This window comes from Oncorhynchus mykiss, chromosome 7 (assembly GCF_013265735.2).
Source record: "Oncorhynchus mykiss isolate Arlee chromosome 7, USDA_OmykA_1.1, whole genome shotgun sequence".
NCBI classification, from domain to species: Eukaryota; Metazoa; Chordata; class Actinopteri; order Salmoniformes; family Salmonidae; genus Oncorhynchus; species Oncorhynchus mykiss.
The window spans coordinates 59,043,108-59,057,645 of NC_048571.1; the positions used below are offsets into that span (position 1 = coordinate 59,043,108).

At 43.7% G+C, this 14,538-nt stretch overlaps 1 protein-coding gene across 3 annotated transcripts; it reads right to left on the minus strand.

The window, feature by feature from the left end:
• Window positions 1-163: 163 nt before the first annotated feature.
• LOC110528098 (interferon regulatory factor 6) lies at window positions 164-4,790 on the minus strand. Of its 3 annotated transcripts, none has more exons than XM_021609915.2 (8): window positions 4,550-4,790; window positions 3,635-3,817; window positions 3,274-3,469; window positions 3,020-3,112; window positions 2,516-2,764; window positions 1,980-2,372; window positions 1,688-1,806; window positions 164-1,526 (listed from the first exon to the last, which is right to left on the minus strand). In XM_021609915.2, exons 2-8 carry the CDS (start codon window positions 3,806-3,808, stop codon window positions 1,290-1,292), a joined length of 1,461 nt encoding a protein of 486 aa, XP_021465590.2. In that variant the 5' UTR covers window positions 3,809-3,817; window positions 4,550-4,790; the 3' UTR covers window positions 164-1,289. The 3 variants fall into 3 exon arrangements, with proteins under 3 accessions (XP_021465590.2, XP_036839544.1, XP_036839545.1); XM_036983649.1 differs by lacking the exon at window positions 4,550-4,790 and adding an exon at window positions 4,296-4,316; XM_036983650.1 differs by lacking the exon at window positions 4,550-4,790 and adding an exon at window positions 4,159-4,178.
• Window positions 4,791-14,538: the final 9,748 nt, after the last annotated feature.

Genomic DNA, 14,538 nt, shown 5'->3' on the forward strand with positions numbered 1-14,538 from the left:
TGAAGTCAATTTGTATTCATAACCATGCATTATGGTTACTGCCTCTTGTTCATGCTTACTTGTTGTATTCGCTCAGTCAAATACATGTCCTCAGTATAGTTAATACATTTGCCACTTATAACTGGACTGTAAAACAGACATTTTAAATAACTGACCGCTTTGCTAATTTGACATTTTTATTTCAAAAAAAGGAAAATACAAATCATTAGAGGGAAAAAGAGTTGAGATCCTTTCTAACATTAAGTGCACACCCCGTATACTAGGTTTTACTAAACAAATAGATTCAATTCCATATAATGATAAGTGTAGGATATACATCTGGAAAATCAACATTTAAATGATTTTCTCTACTAGCATCTTTAAATGATCTTCACAAAAAACTAAGTTATAGTAAACTGTTCACATACCTAGCAAGACCAGTTAGAATCACATGAAGGAATGGATCTCAACAGTCATGGGCGGTAGGTAGTCTAGCCGTTAAGAGCGGGGAGCCAGTAACTGAAAGGTTGCTGGTTCAAATCCCGAGCCGAGTAGGTGAAAAATCTGTTGATGTGCCCTTGAGAAAGGAGCGTATCCCTAACTGCTCCTGTAAGTCGCTGTAAGTGTCTGCTAAATGACTTAAAATGCAAATGTCACAATGCTACTTTTTCTTTATATTGTTTATAATAAACGGATAACTTAAAGTACAGTATATGCATGTATCACTTATTGATGAAAGTTCAACTAAATCTTCTAAAATGCATTAGCACTCAAACAGGTAGCAAACATGAGATTGAGATCATGTTTTATGAACAACAAGGACCAGGACAAAGCTTGATGATTATTCAGAAGTCACTGTCTGTATTGTGTAACTGGCGACCAGGGTCATGTCTGTAACTCATTGACGATGTTCAATGTTGACTTGCAGCCTACAGGACTTTGACCCACAATGCTGCTCTGGTTCAAGGCCCTGGAGCTTACAACTGCAGACAGACACTATCACCACACCATGTTTTACTGACTGCCACAGTAACAGTATAATTACAATGCCTGGTAGCAGCATTTACCACAATATATACACATGGACCAATGAACCCTATAATAGACCATAATAACAAAAGGGGGAAAAGAAGCTAAATCAATGTGATTCCTCTCCCTATTCTGATGAACATGCCTCTATAAACATAAGTACTAGTTTGCTGATTATAGATCCCCTCTTGGACCAGCAGTAGAGAGGCAGCAGTGTCCAAACAGAGCTGTGTGTGAGAGAGACTGACTGGTCTGGTAGGGCCGTGGTGGACTAGGCTACTTCACTGGGCATGCAGGGCCGGGGACAGGTGCATGCCGGCTCCTGGGGCCAGAGCCTGAGGCCAACCTTCCTGGCCCTGGTGGGTCTGCAGCAGGCGGTACAGCTGCTTCAGGTGGGTCACGATGTTGTCCTTGATGTCTGGGATGGAGATCTGCAGGCGCACGCTGCCGCTGTCGAAGGAGCGCATGCAGTCGCCTGAGAACATCTCAGTGATCATACGTGCTACCACTGGAATAATCTGGAGGGGAGCAGAGGGCCAAAAGACGTGGCAGTTACAGCGAAGGGACTCAACAAAACACATGCTTGAGGGTCAATTCAACATTTTAAAATAATGAAAAACAAATATTTAAATGAGTTTTCTATGAATCATTGCATCCTGATACAAAGACAGTCTCGTACCTGTACCATGATGAGCTTCTTCTCTTTGGGTCTGCTGTCAGGCCACTCCTCTCCGAAGCACAGGTTGATGTCGAACTGAGGAGGGCTGGCCGACTGGCCCCTCTGATGGGCTATCACATCTGCACAAAAACCCATCACAAATCATATCACATAGCAATTCAGTATCACAGCACACATGCAATAACAGCTACAGTACATGCCACATTATCACAATACCGCATAAGGGCCCTACCTAAAACACAAGAAAGATGTGTGAAGAGTCTATGCTAAGAGGATTGGAGTCACTGCTTACCACTGAGAAAGGACTCCAGACAGAACAGCTTGATCTTCCTCTGCCTCTCTATGAGGTTGGGTGCTTTGGGGTTGGGGGCGCAAGGGCCTGACCAGTACACCTTGCATTGGCAGAGGCGGATGGCATAGATGTCATGGCCGCTGATCTCCAGGACGAGGCCTCGGTCCATGACATCCAGCAGGCGGTTGGTGAAGACCCTCTGCGTGTCGTTGGCGATGTGCTCAGTAGAGGGGAACCTCAGCTGCTCCAGGCTGATAGGACCAAACAGCTCCTCCTGGTTGACCATGGGACCTAGGTCCCCGTAGAAAAGCCTACAGCCCTGGGGGTTACTGACCGTCATGGCTGGACACACCTCCTTACCCCGGTACTGGAACTGCACCTCCAGGTCTGTCACTGAGGGAGAGACAACGAAACACATGAAGATAAAGAGAGTCACTCATTGGTTGTCTGCATGGACAAGATGCTGTGATACTGTATGCAGTCCTATATTTATCTAATGGAGGAGTTTGTTTGTGTAGTTGTGTTAGTGTTCTCACTAGGCAAGGAGCTGATCCACATCTCTGGCGAGGCGAACATCACGTCAGGCATGGGAGGGGGAAGCATGTCCAGTGGTGGGGGGGGCGCCATCTCCAGGGACGAAGGCTGCATCTCCATATCCAAAGGCTCTTCTTTGGGCCACAGCTTAACTTCCTCTTTGGGCCACACTTCAACTGATGGGGGACAGCTGGGGGGTTGGAGGGGCGATACAGACCCCGGTGGAGACCACATAAGAGCGGGGCTGGTGCCTGATTGGTTACAGAGAAACAAAGCATGATTAGTTGACATAACAAAAACCATACTGGGATATTGGAATCAAAACTGGGAGTAAGCCAAACAAAGGGGGGCAGGGGGTTGTTCTTGGACCAGGCAAGTTGGAAAACATTATCTAGAGGCTAGATCTGGACTCTTATGTGGTCTAGGATAAATGATGTGGTAAAAATTAAGAATTAGTATTAGAGGGGGTCTCAAATAAATAAAGAGAGATATTTGACATGACTAACCGTTGGATTTTGGATAAGGAGGGAGGGGCTCTGAGCCATCTGATTCATCTTCATCCCCATCATTTGGTGTCCAAGACCCCGGGTCTGAAGATCCTGAGGAGAGAGAGAAAAATGAGAAGGAGAGCAAGGGATGGCAAAAGTTTAAATACGTTTCAGAGCCGCTACCAAACCCGACAGACAAGTGACTGTAAATAATCATATATCTACTATGGTTGTATAATTATGATATTTTTATGTCATCAATGGCCAGTTACCTGGGTTACTGAGGGGCTGTGGGATGTCACAGATGTCGTAGATCTTCAGGGGGTTCATGGGGACTTCTTTGGTGCCGTCGTAGACAAGGTTGAACTCTCTGCTCTTGTTGAGGGCGCAGCGGAGCTGAGCTTTCCACTTGGCAGGGTCAGGATCATCAATACCCTCCTGGAACTTTCCGGTCTCTAACGCCCAGGCCTGGTACAGGGGAGAGAGGAAGCAGATGAAGAATACATTCAGAGAATATAGTTAACATCAACCTTACTTCACTCACCGTTGATGCAGCCACAACCAATTCACCTGCCAACACATTAGCCCACGTGTATCGTTTCACAAACTGTTACAGAGATGTGCTTTAGTCACCTTAAAAATAGTGTTTTCTTCCTCGTGCTGGGGGGTGTGCCGTGTAGCGTGTTTCCAGGGGATCCTGAAGCGCTTATTGTCTCGGTCAATCCACACCAGGCCTGGGTAGAACCCACTGTCCACCTGGTCCACTAGCCAGGGCTTGAGCCGGACACGCCGCGGGGTCAACGCCATGCTTATTGTCTGGGGAGGGGGCCACAATGGGCAGGTTAGATATTTACTATCCATATGGTACACTTATGTGGACATCCTGACCAAAATATCTCAAAACAGTTCTACTAGAAGCACTGTGTCAGAAAAACTGTGCTGTAAGGGCATGACATAACACAACTTGTCTGAGGCAGGCACAAGATGACCAACATTACATGGCTACCAAGATTTCAAACATAGACTTGGGCCACTTTGAGGCAAACATTAAAATGTAGTGGCTTCGGGTCAGCCTACAGGTCAGTTTATTTCATTACTCTACTCAGACCTCAAAAAGCCCAGAATAACATGCAATTTCACTGATTTACAGTTATTACTTAAAAGGTCCTCCCAAAGGTGCATATGGTTGGTCTTATGATGCTACTGCAGGACATGGTTGTTACACAGGTCAGTTGAGCATGGAACATAAATAAAGCAATGTTCAACGTTAATACATTAATTCAAATGAATGAACCATAAGGTGGACTTCTTCCCAGCAAACAATCCATTAGGATAGGCTACAGACTGTTGTAACGTGCATGTTACGCTTCCAACCACTTGCTCGCATTGTAAATTCGAGCAACATTCGAAAGACCAGTGGCTACTTTTTTTCACAAAGAAATTGTTAGTAATGATTTCAATTATTATTATTTTTTAATCAAGTTACGAATTTAAAACTATTTAATGGTTGCAAACAAACCAAATCTAGGATACCGCTGTGAAACGTACCTGCTGTTGAACGTAACCAGGAAGTAGGATACTTAAGATCTGGGAGAAGGTAGAATCCCAAACTTCAGGAAAATATTATTCTCCAAAATGTTGGAACTTCTATGTCCTTTGCAATCCAGGTAAACGTATAGATGACCCACGGATACTTCTTATCACGGGAGATTAATTCTGATAATGTCCGGAGCAGGCCGAGCAGTTTATGCCTTTTCCGCTTCCCCTAACGAAACTCAGGTAGAGCCGTGACGTCACACACGGTTCATTCTGGCACACCGTTCCAGATTATGTCGCGTTCAAGTGCTAGTCAGAACAGGGAAACGTGGACATTTCCGACTTGATAACTGGTTGAACGTGGCACGTGTATAACTATAACCAGTTAGCAAATTGGACATGTCAGAGTTCGTAAATCCGATTAGGACTTGAATGTGGCACCACTTTCGGTGGAGCCTTATTGTGACCATGATGACTAAATGACTCACAATATTTGTCAGAATTTTGTTACCATATGATCTGTAAATCGCTATATGTGTTTGTTGTTTTCAAAAGTTCAAAAGCCATTTGAAATAAGCAGTTTGGAGTTTGTTGTTATTTATTTAAGCAATAAAGCCCGATTAGGTGTGATATATGGCCAATGGTTTTCTTAAGCACGAAGCTACGGCAACGTGGAGCGCCTGTATACAGCCATTAGTCGTGGTATATTGGTCATATACCACAAGCCCCCGAGGTGCCTTATTGCTATTATAAACTGGTTACAAACGTAATTAGAACAGTACAAATATTTTTGGGGGTCATACCCATGATAAACATTCTGATATACCACAGCTTTCGCTCAATCAGCATTCAGGGCTCAAACCAACCAGTTTATAATTAAGCAATAAGGTAGGAGGGGTGTGGCATATGGACAATATTACATGGCTAAAATAAAAAAGCAGGCATTGAATATCCCTTTGAGCATGGTGAAGTTATTAATTATGCTTTGGATGGTGTATCAATAAACCCAGTCGCTACAAAGATACAGGTGTCATTCCTAACTCAGTTGGCAAAGAATAAGGAAACCGTTTAGGGATTTCACCATGAGGCCTTTGGTGACTTTAAAACCGTTACAGAGTTTAATCCTCAGTGACAGGGTTCAATTCTCGGGCCTACTCTTTTCTCTTTATATATCAATGATATCGCTCTTGCTGCTGGTGATTCTCTGATCCACCTCTACGCAGACGACACAATTCTGTATACATCTGGCCCTTCCTTGGATACTGTGCTAACAAACCTCCAAACGAGCTTCAATGCCATACTTCTGTGGCCTCTAACTGCTCTTAAATGCTAGTAAAACTAAATGCATGCTCTTCAACCAATTGCTGCCCACACCTGCCCGCCTAGCATCACTACTCTGGACGGTTCTGACTTAGAATTTGTGGACCAACTACAAATACCTCGGTGTCTGGTTAGACTGTAAACTCTCCTTCCAAACTCACATTAAGCATCTCCGATCCAAAATGAAATCTAGAATTGGCTTCCTATTTCACTACAAAGCATCCTTCACTCATGCTGCCAAACATACCCTTGTAAAACTGACTATTTTACCGATCCTTGACTTCGGCAAAGTCATTTACAACATAGCCTCGAACACTCTACTCAGCAAATTGGATGTCGTCTACCACAATGCCATCCGTTTTGTCACCAAAGCCCCATATACTTGTCACATCTGCTCCTGCTACGCCCTCTGGTGTTCATCCGGTGTCTTCTTGACCTGCAGTTACTCCCCATGTACACTCTCTCTTTCTCCCTCTCCCTCTCTGTGTGATTGGAGACAGGTGTGCTGGAGTCAGAGCAGATCCCTACCAGCTGCAACTCGTTCCATAATCAAGACCTCTACAAATTCTCAGTCCTGCCACTTCCACTCTGCCAGATTGTTATCTAGGCTCAGTCAATTCATGATTCTAGCCATTTATTATTGCTCAAGATCCTGTTACTCTGCTGTGCCTGTTTCCCTGCCTGGCACCGTTTATCCTCTCATTGCAGTTACTGCTCTGTCTCTGGCTCCTGTCTCCTGTTCCACATCTCACCACCCAACTACCTTGCTCTGGATTTTACTCACCACCACTACCTTGGATTCCCCTCAGGACCTGTTTACCCTGTTTACCCCCAGGACCTGTTTACTCAGCCAACTCCAACCCCAGTCTCCACATCTGATTTTTCTGCAACTCATCCGAGCTTCCCCGGATTTGCACTCCATATCTCTCTGTGCAACAATAAATATTTTGGTTCATTTATCCCTGTTTCCTCATCTGAGTCTGCTCTTGGGTTCCCCTGTGTTGCTCCTCTTAACAATACTACCCACCACTGCAACTTGTATGCTCTCGTTGGCTGGCCCTCGCTATGTATTCGTCGCCAAACCCAATGGCTCCAGGTCATCTATAAGTCTTTGCTAGGTAAAGCCCCGCCTTTTCTCAGCTCACTGGTCTCCGTAGCAACACCCACCCGTAGCACGCGCTCCAGCAGGTATATTTCACTGGTCATCCCCACTGGTCGTCCTTTGGATGCCTTTCCTTCCAGTTCTCTGCTGCCAAGGACTGGAACGAATTCCGAAAATCACAAACTTTAAGCATCAGCTGTCAGAGCAGCTTACCGATGACTGTACCTGTACACAGACCGTTTTCTGTAAATACCCCACCCAACTACCTCATCCCCATATTGTTATTTTTTTCCTCTTTTGCAACCCAGTATCTCTACTTGCACATCATCATCTGCACATCCATCACTCCAGTGTTAATGCTAAATTGTAATTATTTTGCAACTATGGCCTATTTATTGCCTTACCTCCATAACCTTACTACTTTTGCACACACTGTACGTATATTTTTCTATTGTGTTTTTGACTGTACGTTTGTAAATCCCATGTGTAACTCTGTGTTTTTGTCTCACTGCTTTGCTTTATCTTGGCCGGGTGGCAGTTGTAAATGAGAACTTGTTCTCAACTAGCTTACCTGGTTTAATAAAGGTGAAATAAATAAAAGAAAATAGACAAAGTTTTTCTTCAATGAGTCAGACGGGAGGGATATAATACAGACACCCGACCAGGCCCAGATCCCCGTAATTGGCTGGAGGAAATAGATTTTGCGGAAAAAGATCCAGGTGCCTTGTGAGGATCAGGCGACGAGTGGCTAATCTGCCTTTGCCAACCGTCCTGGTAGCTAACGTTCAATTGCTGGAAAATAAATGGGACGAACTGAAGGCACGTATATCCTACTAACGGGACATTAAAAACTGTCTTATACTGTCTTAATATCTTATGTTTCACAGAGTCGTGGCTGAACGACGACATTAAGAACATACAGTTGTTCATACACTCTATTGGCAGGATAGAACAGCAGCCTCTGTGGGGGCCTATGCATATTTGTAAACAACAGCTGGTGCACGATATCTAAGTAAGTCTCAAGGTTTTGCTTGTCTGAGGTAGAGTATCAAATGATAAGCTGTAGATCACACTATCTACCTAGAGAGTTTTCATCTGTATTTTTCGTAGCTGTCTACATGCCACAACAGACCGATACTGGCACTAAAACCGCACTCAATTATCTATAGACCACCATAAGCAAACAGGAAAACGGTCACTCAGAGGCGACGCTCCTGGTGTCTGGGGACCTTAAATTAGGGAAACTTAAATATATTTTACCTAATTTCTATCAGCATGTTAAATGTGCAACCAGAGGGAAAGAAATTCTAGACCACCTTTACTCCACACACAGAGATGCATACAAAGCTTTCCCCTTCCCGCCATTTGGCAAATCTGACCATAATTCTATCCTCCTGATTCCTGCTTACAAACAAAAATTAAAGCAGGAAGCACCAGTGACTCTGTCTATAAAAAGGTAGTCAGATGAAGCAGATGCTAGCACAGACTGTTTTGCTAGCACAGACTGGAATATGTTTCAGGATTCTTCTGATGGCATTGAGGAGTACACCTCATCAGTCACTGACTTCGTCAATAAGTGCATCGAGGACGTCGTCCCCACAGTGACTGTACGTACATACCCCAACCAGAAGCCGTGGATTACAGGCAACATTCGCATTGAGCTAAAGGGTAGAGCTTCCGCTTTCAAGGAGCGGAACTCTAACCCGGAAGCTTATAAGAAATTCCGCTATGCCCTCCGACAAACCATCAAACAGGCAAAACGTCAATACAGGACTAAGATCGAATCGTACTACACAGACTCCAACACTCGTTGGATGTGGCAGGGCTTGCAAACTATTACAGACTAGAAAGGGAAGCACAGCCGAGAGCTGCCCAGTAACACGAACCTACCAGATGAGCTAAACAACTTCTATGCTCGCTTCGAGGCAAGTAACACTGAAATATGCATGAGAGCATCAGCTGTTCCGGACGACTGTGTGATCACGCTCTCCGCAGCTGTTGTGAGTAAGACCTTTAAACAGGACAGCATTCACAAGGCTGCAGTGCCAGACAGATTACCAGGACGTGTACTCAGATCATGCACTGACCAACTGGCAAGTGTCTTCACTGACATTTTCAATCTCTCCCTGTCTGAGTCTGTAATACCAACATGTTTCAAGCAGACCCCCATAGTCCCTGTACCCAAGAACACAAAGGTAACTTGCCTAAATTACTACCAACCCGTAGCACTCACATCTGTAGCCAGGAAGTGCTTTGAAAGGCTGGTCATGGCTCACATCAACACCATTATCGCAGAAACCCTAGACCCACTCCAATGTGATACCGCACCAACAGATCCATAGATGATGCAATCTCTATTGCACTCCACACTGCCCTTTCACACCTGGACAAAAGAACACCTATGTGAGAATGCTATTCATTGACTACAGCTCAGCGTTCAACACCATAGTACCCACAAAGCTCATCGCTAAGCTAAGGACCCTGGGACTAAACACCTCCCTCTGCAACTAGATCCTGGACTTCCTGACAGGCCACCCACAGGTGGTAAGGGTAGGTAACAACACATCCACCACGCTGATCCTCAACACGGGGGGCCCTCAGGGATGTGTGCTCAGTCCCCTCCTGTACTCCCTGTTCACTCATGACTGCACGGCCAGGCACGACTCCAACAACATCATGAAGTTTGCTGATGACACAACAGTAGTAGGCCTGATTACCGACAACGATGAGACTGCCTACAGGGAGGAGGTCAGAGACCTGACCATGTGGTGCAAGGACAACAACTTCTCCCTTAATGTGATCAAGACAAAGGAGATGATTGTGGACTACAGGAAAAGGAGGACTGAGCACACCCCCATTCTCATCGATGGGGCTGTAGTGGAGCAGGTTGAGAGCTTCAAGTTCCTTGGTGTCCACATCACCAACAAACTAACATGGTCCAAGCACACCAAGACATTTTTGAAAAGGTCACAACAAAACCTATTCCCCCTCAGGAGACTGAAAATATTTGCCATGGGTTCTGAGATCCTCAAAAGGTTCTACAGCTGCACCATCGAGAACATCCTGACTGGTTGCATCACTGCCTGGTATAGCAACTGCTCGGCCTCCGACCATAAGGCACTACAGAGGGTAGTGCGTACGGCACAGTACATCACCGGGGCCAAGCTTCTTGCCACCCAGGACCTCTATACCAGGCAGTGTCAGAGGAAGGCCCTAAAAATCGTCAAAGACTCCAGGCACCCTAGTCATAAACTGTTCTCTCTGCTACAACACATCAAGCGGTACCGGAGCACCAAGTCTAGGTCCCAGAGGCTTCTTAACAGCTTCTACCCCAAAGCCATAAGACTCCTGAACAGCTAATCAAATGGCTACCCAGACTATTTGTATTGCCCCCCCCCCCCCCCCCCCTTCTACACTGCTACTACTCTGTTATTATCTATGCATAGTCACTTTAATAACTCTACCTACATGTACATATTACCTCAATTACCTTTACACCGGTGCCCCCGCACATTGACTCTGTACCAGTACCCCCTGTATATAGCCCCACTATTGTTATTTACTGCTGCTCTTGAATTATTTGCTATTCTTATCACTTACTTTTTTTAAATCCATTTTTCTTAAAACTTAATTGTTGGTTAAGGGCATGTAAGTAAGCGTTTCACTGTAAGGTCTACCTGTTGTATTCAGCACATGTGACAAATAAAATGTGATTTAATTTGATTTGATACCATAGCATGAATCTGTCTAAACAAACACAGTGGTTACTAATACCACCAATACAACTACCATTACCATTACAATTGTAATGGTAAACCATTACAAACCAGCTAATCTCACATAACTGTAAACATTTACATAAACATTAAGCCTACCCCTACAACTGACATTTACATAACCTTTGCAGTTCCATTATAATGGATGTCTCAGTCCCTCTCAAAATCAGGGGTATTACAGAATTACACAAAGGCAATTGAGTTGAGCTTTTTCATTTTTCATTGGATGAAAGGCACAACTTTTTATAGATGATTCATTAAGAGTGAAGCTGGAATGTATCCAGTGCTTTTATAGTGATATCTTTGCAGACAATTATGTCTTAATTACACCATAAGGCCCTGCATCAATAACATGGTTAACACAGTGCTCAGATATGCTCTATGTATAGAGTTTAAGATGCAGCCATGATGTAAGCCTACAACAAGGCACGTACAAACAACAAAGACTTCTATAATACAGATGAATGTTAATAATGTGCTCTTGTCCCATACTAAGGTGACATCAATTTGGAGTTCATTACTGTTGCATTCATTTGATTAGTGCTCACTCTACAGTGATGCCAATTAAGACTACATATTACAGTTTTACACATTGACATGACACAAAATCTGCACATGACTGATACTATTAAGAGGTCATGTATGCCATTTACGATAGTGTAATTAAGGCATTATCACATTTATTTGTGGGCATGTACTGTGACATACTGAAGCAGAGCATGATCCCCACCCTTCGGAGACTGGGCCGCAGGGCAGTATTCCAACATGATGACGACCCCAAACACACCTCCAAGACGACCACTGCCTTGCTAAAGAAGCTGAGGGTAAAGGTGATGGACTGGCCAAGCATGTCTCCAGACCTAAACCCTATTGAGCATCTGTGGGGCATCCTCAAACGGAAGGTGGAGGAGTGCAAGGTCTCTAACATCCACCAGCTCCGTGATGTCGTCATGGAGGAGTGGAAGAGGACTCCAGTGGCAACCTGTGAAGCTCTGGTGAACTCCATGCCCAAGAGGGTTAAGGCAGTGCTGGAAAATGATGGTGGCCACACAAAATATTGACACTTCGGGCCCAATTTGGACATTTTCACTTAGGGGTGTACTCACATTTGTTGCCAGCGGTTTAGACATTAACGGCTGTGTGTTGAGTTATTTTGTGGGGACAGCAAATTTACACTGTTATACAAGCTGTACACTCACTACTTTACATTGTAGCAAAGTGTCATTTCTTCAGTGTTGTCAGATGAAAAGGTATACTCAAATATGTACAAAAATGTGAGGGGTGTACTCACTTTTGTGATAGACTGTATATATATACAGTACCAGTCAAAAGTTTGGACACACCTACTCATTCAAGGGTTTTTCTTTATTTTTACTATTTTCTACATTTTAGAATAATTCAAGAATTGTTTGGTTACTACATGATTCCAAATGTGTTATTTCATAGTTTTGATGTCCTCCCCAATTATTCCACAATGTACAAAATATTAAAAATAAAGAAAAACCCTTGAATGAGTAGATGTCCAAACTTTTGAATGATACTGTATAAATATAGTATATTTTCTGTGCCACGAACCAGGTTTCCATTCAACATTTTTATGCTAATAAAGTGCATGTCGGATATTTTTTTTAAATCACAGGCCTGATGGAAACAGAACATTTTTCAGTAAACTTTCCAAATGACGACAAAACAAAATACGCTTGACAAGGTGGGATCTTTTTGTGTCAGTACAATTAATTATGCAAGAAATGGCGGTGGAAACGTTTTTATAGCCTTTAGCCTTTAGCCATGTCTTTATGTTTTGTGTGAAGGTTTTAATGTTGTAGAGCAAGCTTGGGCCCAACTGCATGCTATGTGTGGGATAATCATAGTATTGAAGTACAGTTTTGCTACCTCTGTAGTCAAAGCTCTTATGACACTTACCCAAGGAGACACAGCTGTAATCTCTGCCAGAGGTGATTCTAACATGTATTGATTGACTCAGGGGGTTGAATAATTATCTAATCAAGGTATATTAATGTTTTTTTTTTTATTAATAACAAATCAAAATAAAAAGTCTTCCACTTTGACATTACAGAGTATTTTGTGTAGATCGTTGACAAAAAATGAAATGAAATCCATTTGAATCCCACTTTGTAACAATAAAACGTGAAGAAATCCAAGGGAAGTGTAGACGTTCTATAGGCACTGTACAAACGATGAACATTAGTGATCGAGATAAAAGTCATCTTACGTCATACATATCAAACATTTCGAACATGCGCATGACGTAGGCCTTAGAAGCTTCAGATAGGTTTTTCAGGCCGAATAACTGTTTGAATTCGCAAAAGGTGAGCTATCCAGATAGGCATTCCGTTGTGAATTTCCTGTACCACTGATGATTCTCACAGGTTCCAAGTCCTTCAATAGAGACACCACTGTTATTCCCCATAATTTTACTGCCTCCAAACGATTTACTAAACAATTATCTAAATAAAAGATGAGAAAAGAAAAACACTGCAAATAAAACAATTCCACAATACATAACTTCTGTGTGTGAACCCATCCAGCGAAAGTTTACAGTCAAACAATGTTTTGTAATGAGAGGGATGCTGAGAGCCCCTTATCAGCCAATCAGAACTTTGTGCGTCTTTGACAAAGTAACTAACCCCTCGCAAATCCACTTGCTTATCAATCAATGAGCAATAAACAGACACAAAATAGAGACCTCAGGACTAGGTGATGCGGTCTGCTAGTGTTTTGGTCTCAGTGTTAGTACTAAGCCTTTAGGTCTTTATAGATACCCTTTGGGAAGGGGCATGTGGGAACTGCCAAGGAGATCTGTTTACACACACTGTCCACTATGACAGAGCATCAAGGGGTTGTATAAGGTCTTGTGTGCTACATTTTAATGTCAGTCACAAGTAACAATACATATTCTTATCACTCATGATACAATCTTTGAATTTCAGTAGGTTTTGATTTAAATACTAATTTTGCAAGCTGGGAAAAGTTCTGACATACAATTCAGTCAATTCAGGGCAGCTTTAGGCTACTTCATGTTTATTGTGAGACCATGCCTAGCAGCTCCTCCACATGACTGGGTTGCTGGCAGGGATGCCGATGTGCCGGCGCTTGTGGTCTGTCTCCCTGGAGAAGCGGTAGCCGCAGGTGGGCTTCACCACTGTGAAGAAGGGCATCAGGGAATTGGAGCCCACATTGAGCCAAGGCAGGGGCTCTGAGCTGCAGGGAGGACCACTGGATGGTTTGGTGGCAGGGCCTGGGTGGGTCATGGGGGGCAGCAGGGCCCTCCCATTCTGTCGTCGCCTCCAGGAGAAGACAAGGAGCTCCATCTGCTTGTCCACCACTCTGTTCCTGCTGGCATTGACAGGCACCAGGGTTTTCAGTGGGTTCCTCAGGACCTGAGGGGGTCAAAGACACACATATTTTTAAAATAGCTACATATCCCGTATGGATTCATATTGTTCAGATTAGGGGGAGGGTATGGATGGCCCAAAATATTTCAGGATATGATTAATTATTGCAGTGAAATACTGATAAGTACACTACATGACCAAAAGTATGTGGACACCTGCTTGTCGAACGTCCAAAATAATGGGCATTAATCATGGGCATTTGGGGCTCCCGAGTGGCACAGTGGTCTAAAGCATTGTATCTCAGTGCTAGAGGCATCACTACAGACCCTGGTTCGATTCCAGGCTGGAACACAACTGGCCGTGATTGGGAGTCCCAATTTGTTCTTAACTGACTTGCCTAGATAAATAAAGGATACAAATAAATAAAGGATACAAAAATAAAATATG

Bases quoted from the DNA above. Each gene is read 5' to 3' on its own strand.
- LOC110528098 (XM_036983649.1), bottom strand. The intron at 3,470-3,634 runs GTGACTAAAGCA...CCCCTGTACCAG, and splicing joins AAGAAAACACTATTTTTAAG to GCCTGGGCGTTAGAGACCGG. The intron at 2,765-3,019 runs GTTAGTCATGTC...GTAACCAATCAG, and splicing joins TCCTTATCCAAAATCCAACG to GCACCAGCCCCGCTCTTATG.